Here is a 22,190-nt window from a genome sequence, read left to right on the forward strand (position 1 = left end):
TGTATTTTCTTTTAAGGCCATAAAGTGAAACTTGATCTAGCTTGATTTGCTCTATGAATTCCCATTGCCTGTTATCCCCACAGTCTGCATGGAGACGGTCAGATGGGCAGCCATGTACTAGAGAGCACCTGCTGATGGCTTTGGCACATATCAGCGTATTTATGATCAGAGCGACTTACGCAGACAATATGGCTGAGAGCAGGTAACTTTGCACTTTCAATTTTGCTCTTGCTCCTTAATTATACATTGACTCTTGATGTCCTTTATATTTACATCCTCTGGATGGCATCACATTGTCCTGTTTGGCTCCTATCTGTCGCTTAACTAATTTTGTGAACAGGATATTAGTGTTTAATCTCAATCTCTCCTGTTCAGTATCTCCAATATACAAATGGACATTGCAGTGCCCCACTCTACAGGAAACGAAAGGGCTCTGGAGGTGGAGGAGTGTGCCTGCCCTCAAGGATACACAGGACCTTCTTGCCAGGTATATTGCTTTAACTTTAAATAGCAACACTCTGTCTGTGTGAACTTGTGTCAGCCTGAGTTGATGCAAAAACCTTCCCCTAAAGCAGAGGTTCTGCCTGTCAAGTTAATAACAGCCTTTTATTTATTTTTCTTGATCTCTAAATGGAAGTTCTTAGCAACTCATGGAACACGTTAGCTCTAAAGCTCTATATCAATGAAGAGATTGGATGCAGAGTTTCATAGCTTCGGCATAGACACCTGTGAACCCAGCCACCTCTGACTCACCCATTGTTTGCAGGACTGTGATGTCGGCTACACCCATACACCGGGACTTTATCTTGGCACCTGTGAGAAGTGTGACTGCCACGGGCATGCCAGCGGCTGTGACTTAGAGACTGGAGAATGCCTGGTGAGTTAACCTTTCCATTGCAGTGATTATGCTGTTTCTGGACAAAATTAACTAGTCGGTCAGTTGCCTTTACTAGTTGACTAATCAGTTGTAACTGGAACCCCTTATGTTTTTTGTTTACTACTTTTTACTACTACTTTTACTACTACTACTACAAACAAATAATAATAGCAATTTGTTGTTTATAAAAATACATTTTATTTTTCAAATAAATTAATAATTAGTCATCTTAATCATAATGCATTTATTAATTTACAATAAATATTGCATTTTAAATAAATAATATTAATTTATACATTATATAAAATATTGTTTTTATGTAAATATAAAAATATTTTTTATTTCATGTAAATTAATTAGACCATCTTTATCATAATACATTTATATTTCAAATAAATTTGCATTTTAAATGAATAATAATAATACCTTTGTATTTATATTCAAAAATGTATGCATTTTATAAAAAAAAAATGTGTGTGTGTGTATATATGTATGTATATATACATATCTATACAAACTAGGGATAGGAAGATTCCCCGATTCGAATCTCAATCTCTCCTGTTTAGTATCTCCAATATACAAATGGACATTGCAGTACCCCACTCTACAGGAAACGAGAGGGCTCTGGAGGTGGAGGAGTGCGCATGTCCTCAAGGATACACAGGACCTTCTTGCCAGGTATATTACGACTTCAAATAGCAACATTCAGTCTGTGTGAACCTGTGTCTGCCTGAGTTGATGCAAAAACCTTCGCCTTAAGCAGAGGTTCTGCCTGTCAAGTTAATAAAAGTCTTTTATTCATTTTTCTTGATCTCCAAATGGAAGTTCTTAGCAACTCATGGAACACGTTAGCTCTAAAGCTCTATATCAATGAAGAGATTGGATGCAGAGTTTCATAGCTTCGGCATAGACACCTGTGAACCCAGCCACCTCTGACTCACCCATTGTTTGCAGGACTGTGATGTCGGCTACACCCATACACCGGGACTTTATCTTGGCACCTGTGAGAAGTGTGACTGCCACGGGCATGCCAGCGGCTGTGACTTAGAGACTGGAGAATGCCTGGTGAGTTAACCTTTCCATTGCAGTGATTATGCTGTTTCTGGACAAAATTAACTAGTCGGTCAGTTGCCTTTACTAGTTGACTAATCAGTTGTAACTGGAACCCCTTTATAATTAGGCTGGATTTGGGTTCACCTGACCCTAGTTTGACTCGTTTCTTAGCAGGGAGGTTACAGGCTTAGCGGGGGGGGGTTGTTCAGAAACCGTTAAATAAAGCACCAACAAAACAAACAAAAAAAGAAGTTATTGAATGACAAGTCAACTAGTCAACTACTGTGAAAATTAAAATCAAAGCAATAAGTCTATAAAAGAAATGAACCTCCATAAACTACTGAGCCTCAGTAATTAACTAGTCGGATGACTGGTCGTTTATTGTGAATAAAATCAAAACCAAAAAATGTATACAAAAAATAATTTCTTTCTTTCTTTCTTTCTTTGATGATCTAATTCATCAAACTAGTCAGCCTGAATAATTAAATTGTCAGTTATTGGATGAATAGTTGAATATTTGACTATCATCAATAAAATCAAAGACCAAAAATTGTATATGAATAAAAAACATAAATTAGTCTTCCTCATTAATCAACTAGTTGGTTCTTGGATCACTAGTCAAGAAAGTCTGTATTACAGAAATATATAAGAAAAAATACAATCTAGTCATCCTCGCTAGTCGACCACATTTTCCCTTCTGTTTTAGAATTGCCTACATAACACGGTTGGGAGCCGTTGTGAAAACTGCCTCCCTGGTTTCTATGGAAATCCAAGGACTGGTGATCCACAGGCATGTAGACCCTGTCCTTGTCTAGGACACTCCAGTAGCCAGTGAGTTTGCCTTTCTCTATTAACTTTATCAAATAAATTTTTTTCAGATAAAGAGGCTATAGGTATGCTCTTCAGGCATAACCTATAATTCATATTCATCCAATCTAATACTTTTCTTCTTCCGAAGGCCTTCATCTTGTTACTTGGACTCAGATGGACAGCCCACATGTGAATGTCCTGCTGGTTATACTGGAAGACGCTGTGAAAGGTAAGTGTCTATGGTCCAATGAGAGGGTAAACCTCCCATTCAGTATGCTAGTAAAACTGGGCTTGGCCAAACTGGTGACGGAGGTGATCGGCATCCCTTTATCTACTGCCAGAAAGCATGTGTCTGTTGCATTCCAGCATCTCTTCAACCATTTGTGATTGAATGGCATTTGTCCGTTGGTATGGGAGAAGCAAGCCTTGAATCAGTGCCACCCATACCAAAGTGTCTGAAGGCATTTTTGGAGGAGTTTATAAGTGGAACCAGTGGTGCTTAAAATATTTGTGTACGGTACGTCTGAAATCGCCACCTTTTTCAAGCATAAATGTTTCGCTTCTCTACTGTGAGAGTAAAGTTCCTTCTTACTGTCAGCAAGGCTGAGATCTCTTTTTGAAGGTGTTGAATTAATTAATTGCATAATGTCACTTGTAACAGGAGTTGCATCCTTTTTAATGCTTCAGTGCATCTTTGTAAAGTCTTTGCTGCATTTTGAGCAACTTTTTCTTATTTCAAACTCTTCTTCTAGACATTCGTGGGTCTCTAGGGTTGTTTATGCTTCCCATACTGAAGCATAAACAAGTTGATGACATGGATTTTGGATCCTTGTCACTCGCTCAGTGTGCAAAAGCTTTTGGGTGTCTGGGATAAAAACAAAACAAATGGCTTATATATATATTTTTTTAATTTGGTTCCAACGTGCCCTGTCTCATCATGGATCTCAGCATTTCCAACTGCGGGGACTTCTTCCTAGAAGGTTCAAAAGATTTCTTTCCCACTACATGTGATGATGCTTTCTACCTCAGCCCTGGGAAGAGGCAAGCTCTGGATACAACTGACCATAACATTGGTGAATACTTTGATAGAACAGAAGATAGTACTTTTTCAGTACCTACAAGATATTTTCTGTCAACAACTATACGTAGTTTAAATCACCGTTGGACTCGTGGGCCTCCACGTTACACACCAAGTCCTGAGGCACGACAGCAGAGCTTCCAGCTGCTCTTGAGGATGCGCACGAATCGCTTCAACCAGCGCCTCAGTATGCTTGAGAGCAACACGCTGGACATAAAAGACAGCCTCGAGAACATGAGGAAGCACCAGAGTCACTTCAGCTCTCAGCTGAAGACACTAGCCAGTGTTTTGTCTCCAAATGACAGGAAAGACAGAATCAATGAGTTGACCAACAAATACACAGACATTAAAACAAGACTAAGTAAACTAGAACAAAAACTTGAGATACTGATTGATGGCTTCACTGCACTAGCACAAGAGTTAGACAAAGTCAAACGTGCATGTCATATGGCAGGTCCACCACAGGATCAAAGAGAAATCGCTGTGGTTACTACCACCCGGATTCCAGCCTTGACTACAGCTTGGATTACGCGCATGTCTACCAGCAGATTTCAGATGAGAACTGTTATTCCCAAAACCCTCTCAACTCCACATATTATCTACACAACTAACTTTGCAAAAGATGGACTTTCCCAGATGAATGGAAGTTCAACTAAGAGGCAAGGAAAGTTCTCAACTAAAAGGATCCAACCAATATCAACAAGAGGAGACACTGAAATCAATTTCACATCAAAGGCAGACAACAAACATCATAGTAAATCTTCTAGGAGATCAACAGTTCCCAAAGGTATCGCCAGCCATCCTCTTACTGCATTCTCTAAAAGGCTTTCAACCTTGGTTACCTCCAATGAAACGCAACAGAATCAACAAAAAAGAAAGGCACTGACTACAGTTTCTCTTATATCACGGGCAAGGATTAACAGACAAAATTTAATTTCTCAAAAACAAAAACACCACAAAAGTGGTCCAAAAGTAAATGGTAAGTCTGCGGAGTCTCAAAAAACTACAAGGAAACATGATCAACTATCCCATTCAGCTACAAAGCCGCAAGTTAAAGAAGAATCAGCAACTCAATTTCAGATTCCTCCTCCATCGCATACAAAAATCCCTCATATTGAAGAATCAGCAAAATCTTCCAAGTCATCAAGCAAACCACAAAAAGGGGCACGTATTGCTTCCAAAAAATCATCCAAATCTATGAAAACTCAAAGAAATTATTTGGTAGTAAGAACGTCCAAAAAAGCCACAAACATCAGCAAATCTTCTCACAATGTCCAAACAAAGAGAAGACATTCCAAGACTAAATCTTCCAAGCAAAATCAGTTAGTTCCTTCTCATGAAGCGAGAGATGCGTCCAACCAACCTGAGGAGTTTACCTACACAACTGCTTCTAGTAAATCAGCTGACAAGAAAAGATTACGCTCCCCTAAACCCAAAGTAAAAACGCCTGCTTCAAGAAAATCAACTCAGAGCAACACATCTATCTCCATTAATATTTTAGACTTCATCTTCATGAAGAGTAACAGGGGCCAAAAAACATTAAAAAGATCCATGCTAAAACAAGACGAGAACCTTTATATTGTTCTTGGAAGGCTGGCAATTCCTGTCAAAGTCATTCCTGATTACTAAATATTATGGGGATTATTATACCAGTTTGTTACGTTGGACCTTTTTTCCCTCTTTTAGCCCCCATAGGAACTATGCAGAATGTATTGAATGTTCAAGCTTGAGGTTTGAATACAAACTATGATGCAAAAGTGGTATTACAAATCATCATAATTCTTAAATCAAGAATGTTGTAAACCAAGCATGTTGTGCCTTGCATTTTTATTTAAAGGGGTCATATGATGCGATTTCAATTTTTCCTTTCGCTTCGGAGTGTTACAAGCTCTTGGTGCATAAAGAAGATCTGTAAAGTTGCAAAGACTAAAGTCTCAAATCCAAAGAGATATTCTTTATAAAATTAAGAGTCAGCCACACCTACCGCCCCCACATACAGGTACATCTAAAAAAATTAGAATATCATGAAAAAGGTCAATATTTTTTGTCACTCATTTCAGAAAGTGAAACCCATATATTATATAGATTCATTACACATAGAGTGAAATATTTCAAGCCTTTATTTCTTGAAATTTTGATGATTATGGCTTACAGATAATGAAAACCCAAAATTCAGTGTCTCAGAAAATTAGAATATTACATAAGATCAATAAAAAAATAATGTTCTTTTTAGCAGCATCATATGACCCCTTTAATGATCTGACCCTAATGTTTTTTTTTTAGCAGAATTATGGAAATAATGTTTTATTAATATTATGTGATGCCTTGATTGTACTGTTTATACTATTTTGTCTACTTAGTAGTCAGACATTATGTTGAGTATTTTTATACAATTCTATTCATCTTTATTTATCCACACTGCCTACTCAACTCATTGTCTTGTAAAGTTTGTGAACTCCATCAACATAGAACCTCAATTTGCCCAAATATGGCAAAAGTTGTATTTTGTATTTTCAGCAGTATACCTTTAAAATGTTTGTTGAAGTAGTGGTGTCTTGTATTGAATTCTATTGTAGTGTATTAGTGTATAATGTATTTGTCTGGACTACCTTGGAACCTTGAGTTATCAGGTAAGACTTTTTGTCAAGTTCCTCAGCTTCCACAAGCTTGGGGATAAGGTGGTTTTACTTGCTTAGACACTTGGATTGGGTCCTTCTGGTTGTCTCTGGCTTTATTTCAGCCCGTTAGTTCAGCAAAGTAGTTTTTCAAAGAGAGAAGGACTCTGCATCTGTGGGATGTTGAGAGCGTTACTGGCTGTAATTTATCCATCTCCTGAACTTGGAAGCATGACATTATGCTATGGATCCTTTGTTATATGTGATCTAATATTTCTCTTGTGGTGGCCATTAAAAGATGCTAATGTGAGGGGTTTGCTCTTTTACTTTTCTTGTGGTATTCCAAATGTGAATCTGACAATCAATAACTGCTTGTAAATGTACAAACATTTCATGTAATGTGTTAAGCATCTACGCTGGTTATTTCCCAAATAATTTTCTTGATATTGGGTATTATTTGTTATAGAGTAAGCCATTGTTTTCAAACATCTTTTTGTCTTATGTTACCTCCACAGCCCCAAGCTCCAGTAACGCTTCATTAACCAAACATGAAATGTTAATTTTAACTCCTATCATTAGCTTTAGCATTTTACACATACACATGTCATGTTTTCTATAGGATCTCTCTTGTTGGGATTTACTTTTCCCTAACCTTTTAACCTTTTTTCCCCCTTCGTGAACCAATTATCTGCACACAAATCAAAGTTCCTTTATGTTAGCAATATTAGCTTGTCTGAAAATGTTCAGGAAGTATTTGAAGAAGCTCTATGCATTAATCATATTCTCAAAGAGGTGTGACTCAGTTCATAGCAGTCATAAATCGCTCTTAATGTTCATGACAGGTCCTGTCACGTCTCTGTTAATTCCTAATGTGGTTTCATTTTTACTGCATGACATTTTGAATCTGTTTTTCCAAGGTGTTGTCTATTTTTCCTCAGATGTGCCCCGGGATATACTGGCAATCCTCAACTTGGACAAAGATGCACTGAAGTCGGCAGTAATGGTGGTAATACTGGCAAAAATAATGTTCTGTAACAATTTTTCCTAAAATTATAAGTACAAAAAAATTTCAATAATTATAAAATTAAATGAAAATTTCTCCTACATTCAAATACGTTACCAATATTTTACAAAATTAAAAGTGTATTTAAGACAAAATATGTTTATAGATTGTTACCGCTGTGACCAAAGTGGTAGCGAAGGATGTAGCGCAACTGGAATCTGTCGCTGCAAGGTAAGAAAATAAATGTTGTTTTTTTTTTGTTTGTGTGTGTGTATTATTTGCATCACATCTATGAAAACTCAAGTTTTAAAACATAATTGTTTTTACTCAGATGAACGTTGAGGGTTCAACATGTTCCACTTGCAAGCAAGGGACCTTCTACCTCAGTCCTGCTAACAAAGATGGCTGCCTGTCCTGCTTCTGCATGGGCGTCACCCAGCAGTGCTCCAGCTCCAGGCACTATAGAGATGTGGTAAGGCCTGATGAGTTACACCAGTGCTTTTCATCAGTCTGTGTAGGCATATGTTCATTTCCTTCCTTTTTTTCTCCAGATTTCCACCATTTTTGCCCCTGGCAACTACAAAGGTTTTGCTCTTGTAAACCGCCAGCGCACCAACCGCATTGACAGCGGCTTCTCCGTAGAGCTGTCCACAGATGGAACACAACTCTCCTACACTAACTTTAACTATCTTGGACAGGAGCCACACTATTGGCAGTTACCCAGCGCCTATCAGGGAGACAAGGTAGAGTCTGGCAGCGTTATGTATTTTATCATTCTTACAAGTCTTTGTGTCTCCCGCTTTGAGTTCTCTTCAAATGGATTTCTGCAAATGCATGCTGCCTAAACCTTTTCTTTCAAAATGTACTTAGTCAGGGCAGCTCTTCTACTGCTTAGAAATGTTTTCATAGTGGTTGGAGTCTACACAAAGGCTATAGTACTGTAGGTACCAGTGTCAACAAATTGTGTTTGCTTAGGCTTAATTTGACAGATGTGTCTTTATATTTGGATTTTTTAATTGTTTTGGATGCCATGCACTGATTTAAGTGTTTCTGAATCTATTTGCCTTTTTTAGAAGTCTTACTCTGCTCGAACTAGACGAGCACACAAGGTAATCCTTGCAGGTTCAAAGAGTGATCGTGTTTGTTGAAAGTGTGTCTGATGTTGGCCTGTCATATTTCTAGAATTAGAATGATGCATGAATGGGTCATCTGAGCATTGATCTTTTCAGAATGTTTTGCATATTTACTCATGTTATGGTTTTATTTTGCCTTGATCGTGATTTGAAGTGCATGGGATTTCATCATAGACACATTTTGACTGCATTTTTAATCCTACTAAGGCCCTGTTGACACCTAGTAACACCATGGGGTCACACTTTTTTTGTGATTTTATAATTTATTGAATTATTAAGAATTGAGGGTTTAACATCATACACTGGTAAATGTGGTGTCTGAAAAATGGCATTATCAAAGTCTTAAAGAAAAATGAAATGACTCAAATGAAAGTGGTCAGTGGCGTTTTGCTTGTATTCTTTTATGTAGTCTTTAAGCTGTCTAGAAATACAAGTCATACAGAAATGGTACATAAAGAAAAGTAACTAGTTCTTTGTAGTTCATTAGTTTATAATTTAGATTTTGTAATAAGATTACAGAAATTGTTTTATTCACAAAACTAGAGAGACCTCCCTATGGATAAATTACCAACTGAGAAGGGACAGCGCTGCATGGCAGCTAATGAACGATATGGGTAAAGACCTCTTAAGGTCCAAAAGAGCCACTGAGGTATTAGTTCACTTTTACGGTTAGTTCTTACCACTGACCTGAATCCTAGAGGCACTTCAACAGTGTGACACCCTCCTGTTTCACATAACTGATGGATATTTCTTTAGCAACAGAATGTACTAAATTTAATCTGAAAGTTGGAACTCCCTCTAATTCTTCCATGCTTTTAATAAACTGACCGCTGGAGAGTTTGCACTGAAAATTAAATGCTGGAAAACTGACAGATATGCTGAACTTCCAGTAGAATCAGTGAAGGTCACAAATATCTTCATGCATTAACTTCACCTGTAGATGTTTGAATTAAAAGCGATAAAACAAAATTTGAGAGAAAAAACTGCATGAAACAAAGGTTGGAAGATATTTAGCTGTTTATGAGTGACACCATTTAAACGGAATGAACACTTGAGGTGAGAGCATACGTGGTATCCTGATTCTTACACTGAGCACTTCCCTGCATGCATTTAATCATCTGTTTGGCTGCATGTCCCGTTCTTTCCTCTTAGTTTTGGTACATCTGTCTCTTCATTCTCTCTCTTTGGCTTTGCTTATACTGTACAAAAATCTGGTTTGTTTTTCCGGTCTGATCTATAGGAATGACTGTTCACACTCTATGAGTGATCATCTCTGTTTGATCCATTCATTTGTTTAGACTCAGTGACCATGTGTCTACCGTTCAAAAATTTGTTGTCAGTACGATTTTTTTTTTTTTTTTGAAAGAAATACTTTAATTTCAAAAATAATATTTTGTTTAGCAAAGATGCATTCAATTGATCAAAAGTGACACTGAAGGCATTTATAATGTTTCAAAATATTTATGTTTTAAAAAATATGTATCATGGTTTCCACAAAAGAAGCATCATAACTGTTTTCAGCATTGATAATAAGAAGAAATGTTTCTTGAGCACCAAATCAGTACATTAGAATGATTTCTGAAGGATCACGTGACACTAAAGACTGGAGTAGAATTCAGCTATGTCATCACAGTAATGAATTAAATTTGAAAATATATGTGTCAATATTTCTCAATATTACTTTATTAACAAATAAATGCAACCTTGGGGAGCATAAAATCCTTTTCAAAAACATAAAAAAATCTTCCTGATCTCAAACGTTTCAGCAGTAGTATTCATTGATTACTATAATAATGACTGTACTGTAGCATCAGCTGTAGCACCAATTTAAGGGAAAAAAAATATTTTAATCTGATTTCTAAATGCATCCATTAAAACTCTACTTTTTTTTAATCATTAAAATGAAAAAAACTGAAACAAACTGAATGGATTTGAACATACTAACTGTAATATTTGCTGCCCGTCTGAGCAAAGCCTTTGAGTCACTATATTTCCTGTTCCATCCGTTGTCTTATTCTCACTAGCATCCTGCTGATGAAGTACACAAACTTGATGATGAAATCTGGTCAATCATCACTAATTTCTCCAATGGGCAGTCTCCCTTCTCATTCTCTTCATCCTCTCAAACTTCCCATTCTTCATTTCATGCCCAGAGTTCTCTATCTCGGTCAAGTGTGCGTGCCCCTTCTTTCCATTCTGGTATAACTTCCTCTTTAAGGGCCTCTGAGTCCCATTCAAACGACCCAGGCCATTCCTCTCACCCTGACTCATCTCAGGTACTGTATGCTCTCACTGGTGGCTTTCACGCAGGATCATTTTAGGATTACACTAGGGCTAGTCATCAACTAGTCATTCAATGACAGACTAACTGAATAGTGACTAGTTTTAAATTTGTCCATTACATTGTCCTGTGCTGTTTTTGAGCATCTCGCATTGTTTTAAAGGCATATTTCACTCTAAAAATTTAAATTGTCATAATTTACTCACCCTCATTCAAAACCTGTACGACTTACTGTGGAACACAGTGGGAAAAACCATTGGGAAAAATCATCGGGTCCCATTGATTTTTATTGTAAGGACCAATAATTCCCCCCCCCGACTGAAGAAAGTCATATAGGTTTGGGATGACAAGAGGGTGACAACTTTCTCTTTTGGATGAACTCTAACTTTTAAATGCAACAAACACGCTTGAAAAAAAAAAAGGTTAGTCAACTTGTCATTCATGCAGTGTCTAGTAGCTTAGCACTTCCCTTGTTTATGCTAGTAAACATTTTCTTGTATACACAAAGTTATGTTGGTTGATTTTTGGTTTGGATGTTGGTCTTATCAGCAGGTGGAACAGAGAAAAAACACTGTTGGTCTCCCTAGAGGTCCACGACCTGGCCCTTCTAACAAGGTAGTCACCAGTGACTCTACTTGGCAATCATGGGAAAGTGTCACCCTTTTCTGGGAAAACCTAAATGAAACTCAGGAAGGTCACAGTCTAGGTTAAGTTGAATATACACTACCATTCAAAAGTTTGGGTTCATTAAATAGATTTTTTTTTTTTAAAGAAATTAATATTTTCAGTCAGCAGGAACACATTAAATTGATCCAAAGTAACATTAAAAAGTGTTTGTTTCCACAAAAAAATATTTAGCAGCACAACTGTTTACAACATTGATAATAAATGTTTCTTGGGCACCAAATCAGCATATTAGAATGATTTCTGAAGGATCATGTGACACTGAAGAGTGGAGTAATGGCTGCTGATGAAAATTCAGCTTTGCATCACAGGACTAAATTAAAATACATTTTAAAATATATCAATGTGGAAAACTAGTTTTAAATTGAATAAGATTTCACAGTATTGCTGTTTGTGTTTTTACTGTATTTTTGATCAAATAAATGCAGCCTTGGTGAACGTAAGAGATTTCTTTCGAAAGCATTGAAAAATTGTACCAACCTCAAACTTTCGAACAGTGTATCATAGAGGTTAATGTTCAGCAAAGTATGACTGTGGAGGATTAGGTCATCTACTTATCTAGGAAAGTATGCAAAAGCTAGTTAAGAATTGGTGATCAAAGGGTGGATTTTTTCCTGTTGGTATAGATTGAATAGACATTTTTAAACCAAAATATTAAACCAAACTCAATTTCCAACTCTTCTTATTTCTAACTACCATATTTTATTGTAAGAATTTTGATGAAGTTGTTGAAGTTAGTCAGTGACTGAGGAATAGATTTCTTTTCTCTCATACTTTCCTCTATGCTTTGCTTATCTGCTACTTTTCTCTTCATCCACGCTTTTATGTATTTCCTTCTGCCTACTCTCCAGTATGTTTTGGTCTACAATGGTTTCAGCTTGCACCCAGATGACGTGCTCTTCTGGCAGCTCCCGGAGCAGTTCAAAGGGGATAAGGTAAACACATGGATGGGTTCAGGCCCGCCTACCGCGGATCCCCCAGGTTGTCTGATCCACATTAGACATTACTGAATCACTACATGAGCCAAAGGTGGGATCGATTGGCGAGCCAAAATATCACTTATTAATCTAAAGCAACCAACCTGGTGTATCTAATCACGTCATGTCTAGAGCGTTTATTACTGTGGTGCTGACAGTAAGAAGTGCTGCTGTGGAATTAAGGGTAGAGGTTCATATCTGAGATGCTTACTTGTTTTATTGATGTTTTGCTAACCTTTGAGTAACTTTTTTCTGTTGTAAATGTTGCCTTGGTTTAAAAAGGAAGAAAAAGGTTTAATGTTCAGTTATGCACAGCAGGATTTTAGACAAATTAGATTTTACTTGTCCTGTCACTTGTTGCATTTGTGGCTGGTTAGGGCATATTTTGTTTTATTTTATTTTATTTATATACAGTTTTATTTTATTTTTGATCAACCACATAATGAAACAAAATAAAAAAATAAAACCATTATGAAAAACAATCTGACGATTAGTTTATTTTATTTTTTTACATTTTATTTCTCTTTGAAAATAAGAAAAAAAAACAGCAGCAGTAGCTTTATTTAATTGTCATTTTAGGCAGGTTTTGCATTTGGAGTTATGATTCATATAAAAATGTCAAACATTCCCATGCTGTACTTTAGATCAATGCTTTTTTGATTAGAAGCTAACAATAATTGTGTGTTTTTGGTTCTTATGTAGGTTGGTGCATATGGTGGAAAGCTGAAATACACCATCTCCTATGTACCAGGACCCCGAGGTTCTCCAATAGAAGATGCTGATGTTCAGATTATTGTAAGTATGATAGCAGATTTTACGTGCATGTTATAGGCTTTCTTTTAAGGTTTGACCCCTGTTGGTCATCACTATTTCTACAGGGTAATGACATCACGCTGGTGGCACGGCAACCATGGAGAAGGGGGCATGGAGCCAGAGAGTCACAGGACTTTGAGATTGTTTTCAGAGAGGTGAGAACCCATTCATCCATACTGTCATTCATATTGAAGCAAGATATGCGGTTTAGCATGACATGGATAATTTCTGGTCTGTAGGAACACTGGCAGCGTCCCGATGGCATGCCGGCAACCCGGGAACACCTGATGATGGTGCTCGCGGACCTCGATGACATCTTGATCCGTGCCTCGCATCACACAGAGATGCGCTCATCCAGTATCTCAGGGGTCCACATGGATATCGCTGTGCCTGAGTACACTGGCCTGGCCCAGGCTTTGGAGGTGGAGCAGTGCCAGTGTCCTCCTGGTTACCATGGTCTGTCCTGCCAGGTAGGAACAATGCAGCTTTGCTCTGTGACCCACTAGATGAATGAATCGTTGGTGCCTCTCTCCCCTCCCTCCAGGACATTTACAACACCCGTCTCACCCACAAAGCCCTCTGCATTGCAGGTGATAAAGGATTGCTTCCATGCAGTGATGGTGATGACAGTATTACTCAGTCCAGACTTCTGTTCGTTGTCTCTGTGTTCTGTAGGACTGCGCTCCTGGATACACTCGCACAGGAGGGGGCTTGTACCTTGGCCACTGTGAGCTGTGTGAATGTAACGGCCACACGGACTCCTGTCACCCAGAGACTGGCATCTGCACGGTATGAAGCTTTACCAGCGGTTCTTCAGCAAAAGTGTGTCCCAGAATGTTTTAAAGGGATAGTTCACCCAAAAATGAAAATTCTGTCATTAATTACTCACCCTCATGTCGTTCCAAACCTGTAAGACCTGTGTTCACCTTCGGAACCCAAATTAAGATCTTTTTGATGAAATCCGAGAGCTTTCTGACCCTGCATAGACAGCAATGGAACTGACATTTTCAAGGCCCAGAAACGTAGTAAGGACATCATTTAAATAGTCCAAGTGACATCAATGGTTCAACCGTCATTTTATGAAGCTACGAGAATACATTTTGTGCGCAAAGAAAACAAAAATAAAAAACTATCCCTTTAAGGGATGAATGCAGTCAAATTTAAATAAGTGTTGCTCTCCTTTTAACAGCTTGTCAACTTGAACAGTACAGTATACCAAATATATGTCTTTATATAATACAGTAATAAAATCTAATACAGTAAAACAATTTAATAAATATTTAAATGATCTAAAATTGCATAAATGAATGAATGAATAAATTATATTTAATCAAAATAGTTCAATTGTGTCCAAAAAAAAGTGTATCTAAAAAGTGTTATATACTATACATTTTTTAAATAATATTAATCGCATCATAACTAGATAAATAAACAAATTAACATTCATTTTACTCACCCTCTTAAGTTGAACAAACATGTAAACAAAATAATATAATTACATTGCACTACTTACTATTATAATAACAATTAATTATGCATAATTACATGCAAGTTACCCATTAGCCAAACCCTAACCATATAGTAAGTGCATGTAGTTAATTAATATTACTCAGTACTTATATGTATAATTACATCGTAACAAGGACACCATAAAATAAAGTTAAACCAAAAAAAAAATGTTATAGATTGAATACATATTATAAACTAACTAAAATCAATCAATATATAAATATATATTGCCTTTACTCACCCTCATAAAAGTAGTCCATACCACATGTGATATCTTTTTGATCCGTAGAACTGCCAACACAACACCAAAGGTGAGCTCTGTGAACAGTGTGCTGACGGCTTCTTTGGAGATCCAACTGCTGGAACCCCTGAGGACTGCCAAGCATGTGCCTGCCCTGGCACTGACCCTGACAACCAGTTAGTCTTAACATATACATCTGTAAACCTTACCTGACCCTGCCAGCTCCTGTTTTCACAATATCTGCCTCACTTGCAGGAAGGATTTTAATAGTCATTTTATGTGTAGGTTCTCTCGTACCTGTGAAAGTCTGGGTAACGGAGGCTACCAGTGCACTGCCTGTCAGCCCGGCTACACTGGCCAGTATTGTGAACGGTACGCTCACGCTTCCTGTGCTGTTACAATGGAATTCAGTTGTTTAGATGCTATTATTGTCATCACAATTTTTAATGTGACACTCTTCTTTCTTCATAGCTGTTTGCCTGGTTATGTTGGAAATCCACAAGCAAGAATCCCCTGCCGTAGTGGTATCTTCATTTACTATTACTTTTAATGACCCCATGAAATCAAAAATGGAGGTTTGTGATTTTCAGTCCAAGTCTAGCATCTATTATACTAGTGAACTCATAAAAGTTGACTAAATTATGCACATGAACACACATATACTCACAATACCACTTTGGAAACCAGTAGCAAATTATGACTAATTGGCAGTTTTAAAAAAGGGGGATGAGACTTTTCTGCCCTAACTTCCTGTTTCAATTGGTATTACATCAACACAGAAATAAAAAAAATCTTTTAATTGATTTCATGGGGCACATTTATGGGCCTATGCATTTGTAAAACAGCTTTTCTATCGGACAGATTCTAATACAATGTGTTTGTATGTCATCAGTTGCTGCGTCTCTAGTGGTGAAGGTGTATCCAGAAAGGGTTCAGGTGGCGCAGGGAATCCCAGTCACTCTCAGGTGCCAGGTGTCTGGATATCCACCACACTATTTCCACTGGTCCCGTGAGGATGGACGCCCAATCTCCAGCACAGCAGAGAGACGCAGACAAGGTACTGCCCACATTCCTACAAGCATGTTCAGATGACTAGTACAGGATCTCTCAAAACGTCACAGATGAATCCCCTAGAGAACCCAAGCATCAAAAATAGAATCAAATGCTCTGTTTCATATTGCATATATCCTTTGTGGATAAGCAAGCACCTTAATACATTGCGACCAAGCCCAAGTTAAAAAATAGAGTAAAAACTTAGATATTAACCTTTTCATTCCATGTCACAGGAGAGGAGTTGCATTTCCCCAGTGTGCAGCCTAGTGATGCTGGCATTTACATCTGCACCTGCCGAGACCAGCACAGCTCCAATAGAAGCAAAGCAGAGATTGTTGTTACAAGTAAGGCATTTTTTATCACCATAAAAAACACAATATGCATGTTATTCTAGTCTTTTACTTAACACTGATTTAATGTATGACAGCACAAAATAAATTTTACAATTAGGTTTTAAAGGTTGCTCTTGTTTTACCCTCAAGTTGCATTTACAGTAGAACAAAAATCTGGTTGGGATTGAACATAGTTGTAAATTTGGATAATGTGAGGTGTTTAAGTATGTAGACATTTGATGAAACGAGTATAAATTTGATGATATCGAGTCTTTTAGTGTTCTCAAATTTATTTTATTATTTTATATTGGTAATGTTTATATTTTATTTGTATAATATTTTATATTATTTAAATGTATTAATATTTATTCAGTTTGCCTTTTTTTTGGGACACATTGGTCAAGGTACAAAAACATTTTTCTTTCTTGATTTCCCACACCAGCCTTACCATCCAAACCGATTGAGGTCTTTATTGAGGAGCCCAAACTACAGAGTATGAATGTGGGATCTACAGTGAGCTTCATCTGCACAGCCAAAAGCAAGGTATGAATGTCATCCACGCAGACATCTATCACAGACATAATCTTAGCCTCCCTGACTGCCAAAACAGATGGGACAGAGAGAGAGAGAGAGAGCAGGATTTGGCTGTGTGTATGAATGACTGTAAATGAAAATATTTGAGGACATGTGCTTCTCTCGTAGCTGCCAGCGTACACCCTGGTTTGGACCCGCAATGGCATCGGCAAGCTGCCCAACCGGGCCATGGATTTCAATGGAATCCTGACCATTCAGAACGTGCAGCCTGAGGACGCAGGCATCTATGTTTGCACGGGCTCCAATATGCTTGGCATGGATGAGGGCACAGCCAGACTCTATGTCCCAGGTTTGTGATTGGCACAACATCTCCTCTAAACCTCCCTGCCTTTTAGTTTTTCAGACTTTCTCAAGTTGCACGCCTCTTTGCTTTCCTTCATTGCCCCATTTTTGTGCATTGTGTTGTTTGTGCAAAATTCTGCTTTGTCTTATGGACAACAGCATGGCTAACTCTTCTTTTTGTGTTTAAATTATTGCATTAATCAAAAATTGTGCTTTTTGATTACTTGAGTTTTTTTTCCCCACTTACACAAATTTAAAAGGCTTCTCATGTTGCCAGTGTAAAATCTTTACGCCAGACAAATTGATACAGCTTGTGAATGAATAGCAAAACTCAGATAGATTACATTTTGTACTCAATAACGAAATCTCAGAAAATGCGTTTTCAATCAAGTCTAATCCAGCACCTGAAATAATTTGTTTTTCTTGATACAAATTCATGATCTTTTTTTTCATACTCACAAATGGTGTTGCAAGCTAAAATCTTGAGCAAAAAGTTGAAGCATTTTTGGGTCATGAATATTGGAAACTTAGATGATGTTAATTTTGTTATGTGACTCGCATTATTAAAGCAGGTGTACAAAACAGACTCCCATGAAGACTGACAGCAATTTAGTCGTATGATATAAACGTTTTCTCAATGGCAGCTTTTAGTTCAGAATATTATGCAATTGCACAATGAAACATGAGCACAACAAATTTTGTGCAAATCGTTCATAAAATACATTTTTATGTAAATTGTTGTATTCAATTCAGTGAAAGATTTTAGGAGTGATTTACACAGAAATTGTAATTTGTATACTGACCTTCTTCATGAAACATGAGCAAAAATTTCTGTGCAAGTCTTTTGTAAAATATTTTACACAAATCGTCACATTGCATTAAATATAAAAATGTACATAAAAATGGATTCATATATTATTTGCAAAAACATTTGTTCTGCTTGTGTTTAATGGATAAGGCCTAGTCAGTTTACTAACCTCCAGACTAATATGCATTACATTCATGCATAGTGTTCTTAGTAGCGGTCAGTGAAATCAGCTGCGGGTGTCATTGGGTGTTGTCATGGTGGTGGTTCTGTGTCAGTCTTCTTACTAGTTGGGGGTTTGTGTCTTAACTTCCGGGCATGTTTACTGTCATTTCCCTCCTGCGGTGGTCTTTTGGGGATAGGTGGTTTATAAGGTAGGGAGGTGTCATAAATACTGGGACTCGTCAGCCAGAAGTTCTGCAGGCACAATCGTGTCCCTGACTCCAAGATGTGATTCCACCTCTATTTTGTCATGGAAATGTTCTTCAGTCTTGTACTTGAAAATGGTGCTATTAATAGTGCAGTAGCTGGAATGTTGACGTTTTCCATGAGTGTCATATTTTCCATTTCAAATTGTTTCTTTTTCTTCTCTCTTTTTGGTCATCTAAATGGATTGGAAACTGCCAATGGTTTTGGCAGTGTGAATATATATCAATTTTTTTATTATATATTTTATGTTGCGGCATTTCAAATGCAACCATTTCTTAACCGGTTTTGTAAACTAAATTATATTTAGTAGTATTTAGAGATATTTCATAGATAATGCCTTCCAAATGTTACCAACAGTGATGTGTACTGTAGTTATTGCTTAGAACTTAAATCCATATTTATTTTGACTGGTTTGACAAACTGCTGTAAAAACAAAAACTTTGGTTTACATTTACAAACACAGCGAATAATATAATGGAAATTATGTTTATGTTGACTTTAAGGTTTTATGTGTATGTTATAACAGATTTCAAACATTTTTTCATGCATTTGTGTTTTTGCATTGTTTTTGTTGTTATTCATTATGTATGTTTTACACTTGAATGGTGCTTTATCTTTTTCCTTTTTTGATTTTCTTTTTAGTCAAGCATGTAGGTATATTCAGTTATTTCAATAATTAAAACAATATTTAATTTTGTACATTTTGAAATGGTGCTGAATCTTGAGAAAATGTTTTTTATTACATTATGATTTCATTGTATTTGATTTGTCTAAACTGTGAAATGTATGTACAAATTACTCTTTAAATGGTGAACATATTAAAAGAAAAACAGGTAAAACACTATCGCTCCATGGAATGAAAGTGAAACTGAAATCCTAGGATAGACATTTATCAATCACAAGCTGTATTCAAGGCAAATACGTTATGAATGTTTATATCGAGGTAAAGCTTTTACATATGTTGTGTTCTGATACTAACCTGCATGCTTTGATTACATCTGAAGTGCTGTTTCCTCCACTCTTTTTTTAATTACACAGACAGTGTTCTTACCTCACACTCATTTTGAAATGTCTTCTAAATGTGCATTGATTTTTTCACTAGGAAAACTCAATGCCCTCTTTAATTCTCAGTGGGGCAAACTAATGCTTGCCATTTTACAGCATCTATTCTTCATGTACTTTTCCACCATTGTCTATAGTCTCACATGACAGGTACTGTAAATCAATGATACTGGAGCATAACGGTGTAATTGGGAAGAACTTAATTTACCTTACTAAAAAGCCAATGAGAAGCTTCCTTGTACAAATAGATAAAAGGTAAAAAGTTAAAAAGAAATCATATCTCTATCATATCATATTTGAGACTTTTTATATTTTAAATTTTGAAATGTGATTTAAAATTTGACGTACTGATGTACTTAGTAAATGAATGATATCAACCTCAGGCATTTTGAGAGATATTTGCGGCCATCTGTTAAAACATGATTTACTTTCATGGAAATATAAGATGTAAGCTTGCTGAAACTTATCTAGAGATAATTTAGTCCCCACCTATTACAGTATTATTTCACGGCAGAAGAAATGCAAGTCGTTGCACACAAGTTCTGGAGCTCAAAAGTCTTGAAGTCTCTGAGTTGAGTGGCATATGCTTTAAATCACGTTGAAATGCTTGGAGGCACCAGTGCGCCACTCTCACTGAACCTTCTGGAGACTCACTTGACAGTATCTGCCTGTCCATCATTCACAGAGGCTTCTCAGTCACAGATGTTTTACACAGCCTATGAGATGTTTGAAGGACATAGAAAGCGTAAGTCCACATGGTTCTTTCCCTCCATACCTGGAAGGACCCGTTTCTTTCACGCATGCAACCTTCACGCCCTTCATGCTTTTACCATCTCAAGTAGTGCCCAGGTACAACCAAACTACGAGCACAGTGCTAATTTCACCAACAAAAAAACTTTGTAACCACCACGGTTTTAAAGATATTATTTATTTTTGTTAATCCTGTTTATTACCATGTTTTGCTCGCTTGTTGTACATGTGTTGAGTTGTACACAGGAGCATTACTTGATCTGGTTAAGCTTTCATGGCTCATATGGGTCCATTGAAACAGTAAAGCTGCATGCTTGCACACATTGGGGACTTCTCTCTGTTGCTGAAGTGTGTCTTGTATGATTCTTATTTTATTACTAAATGGTCTGTAACACAGATATATCTTCTTGTTGTTATATGTGACCAAACATCACACTTGTTACCTAACAGAGAGGGGTCCCCCGCACATTTCATCAGCCCAGTATCATGCTTTTGATATGCAAGACTATGTTGAGGTATATCAGATATCAAATAACATACATTGTTTTTCAAAGATCATACTGTCTCATTTATAATGGTCATCACTCACGCGTACATGTCCAGTCCACTTAAATTGGCTCTCTCAAATTTTATAGACACTATTTAAAAGATGGTTTCACTTTAGTATGAATTTACATGGTGTATGGTGATCGATGGATAGGTAGATAAATAGATGGTTAGATAGCACATGGGTGAGTAGATAGATTGGTAGAGAAATGGTAGATAGGGAAGTGGGTAGATAGGGTACAAGTGGGTGAATATATGGATAGAGTAGGTGAATAGGGTGGATAGATAAACAGATGGGTTTATGTATAGACAGAAATTTGTGAGGGTAGAAAGATAAGTTGATGAATAGGTGACTAAAGGTGTGGATGGTTGAGGGGGTGCATAGATGTATAGACAGATAGATGGGTGGGTAGGTAGATGGATTGAGTAGATTGATAGGGTTGGTTAGATGAATTGAAAAATAGATGGGTGTATAGATGTGTAGATAATAAGTGGGTAGGTAGATGGTTGGGTGGGTAGATTAGACGGATAAATTAGTAAATAGGGTAGAAGGATAAGTTGAAAAAATAGATGGTTGGGTAGACAGTTATATGGTTGGGTCGACAGATGTGTTGACAGAGATGCATGGGTAGACAGATGGATTGACCGATATGGAGACATAGATGGGTGATTATATAGATGTATATATGAAAGTGGGTGGGTAGATGGATGAGGTGAAAGATTGGTAGATAGACAGCTAGATGGTTAGGTGGATAGATGTGGAGATGTATAGACAGAAGGGTGGGTAGATAGACATGAGTAGACGGAAAAGATAGGGTAAATAAATAGATGGTTGGGTAGATGAATAAGATGGAGTGGGTAGACAAATGGATAGCTGAGTAGGAAGATAGATGGTGTATACAGAGATGGGTTGGTAGATGGATAAATGAGTAGACTGGTAGGATTGGGTAGATAGATGAGTTGAAAAATGGGGGAGTAGGCAGATTTGTGGTTGCTAGATGTGTAGCCAGCTAGATGGTTTGGCGAAGGGATAGCTATGTAGACAGGTAGATGGATGAGTTGAAAATAGATGTGTGGCTAGACAGCTAGATGGTTGGGTGGATAGATTTGAAGATGTATAGACAGAAGGGTAGGTACAGTACTGTAGACAAATCTGTGTAGATGGATAAGATTGGTTAAACAGATGGTTTGGTCGATGGATAAGTTGAAAAATAGATGGGTGGGTAGGCATGGATAGTTGAGTAGGTAGATGGTGTAGACAGT

General features: G+C 37.2%; 1 protein-coding gene across 1 annotated transcript in view; it reads left to right on the top strand.

The window, feature by feature from the left end:
* Window positions 1–22,190, top strand: part of LOC107695829 (basement membrane-specific heparan sulfate proteoglycan core protein-like) — a 126,310-nt gene that overhangs the window by 76,436 nt on the left and 27,684 nt on the right. The window contains exons 26-50 of the mRNA XM_016495897.1: window positions 84–202; window positions 376–487; window positions 767–877; window positions 2,637–2,761; window positions 2,889–2,969; window positions 7,372–7,439; window positions 7,603–7,667; window positions 7,768–7,908; window positions 7,988–8,179; window positions 8,510–8,545; window positions 10,594–10,845; window positions 11,400–11,465; window positions 12,386–12,469; window positions 13,214–13,306; window positions 13,390–13,479; window positions 13,564–13,794; window positions 14,000–14,113; window positions 15,123–15,250; window positions 15,360–15,446; window positions 15,546–15,598; window positions 15,967–16,131; window positions 16,361–16,471; window positions 16,902–17,002; window positions 17,162–17,342; window positions 20,317–20,376. Coding sequence (XP_016351383.1) covers window positions 84–202; window positions 376–487; window positions 767–877; window positions 2,637–2,761; window positions 2,889–2,969; window positions 7,372–7,439; window positions 7,603–7,667; window positions 7,768–7,908; window positions 7,988–8,179; window positions 8,510–8,545; window positions 10,594–10,845; window positions 11,400–11,465; window positions 12,386–12,469; window positions 13,214–13,306; window positions 13,390–13,479; window positions 13,564–13,794; window positions 14,000–14,113; window positions 15,123–15,250; window positions 15,360–15,446; window positions 15,546–15,598; window positions 15,967–16,131; window positions 16,361–16,471; window positions 16,902–17,002; window positions 17,162–17,342; window positions 20,317–20,376 — 2,866 coding nt within the window. The remainder of the gene's footprint in view (window positions 1–83; window positions 203–375; window positions 488–766; window positions 878–2,636; window positions 2,762–2,888; window positions 2,970–7,371; window positions 7,440–7,602; window positions 7,668–7,767; window positions 7,909–7,987; window positions 8,180–8,509; window positions 8,546–10,593; window positions 10,846–11,399; window positions 11,466–12,385; window positions 12,470–13,213; window positions 13,307–13,389; window positions 13,480–13,563; window positions 13,795–13,999; window positions 14,114–15,122; window positions 15,251–15,359; window positions 15,447–15,545; window positions 15,599–15,966; window positions 16,132–16,360; window positions 16,472–16,901; window positions 17,003–17,161; window positions 17,343–20,316; window positions 20,377–22,190) is intronic.

This window comes from Sinocyclocheilus anshuiensis, unplaced genomic scaffold (assembly GCF_001515605.1).
Source record: "Sinocyclocheilus anshuiensis isolate Anshui unplaced genomic scaffold, SAMN03320099.WGS_v1.1 scaffold234, whole genome shotgun sequence".
Lineage (NCBI taxonomy): Eukaryota > Metazoa > Chordata > Actinopteri > Cypriniformes > Cyprinidae > Sinocyclocheilus > Sinocyclocheilus anshuiensis.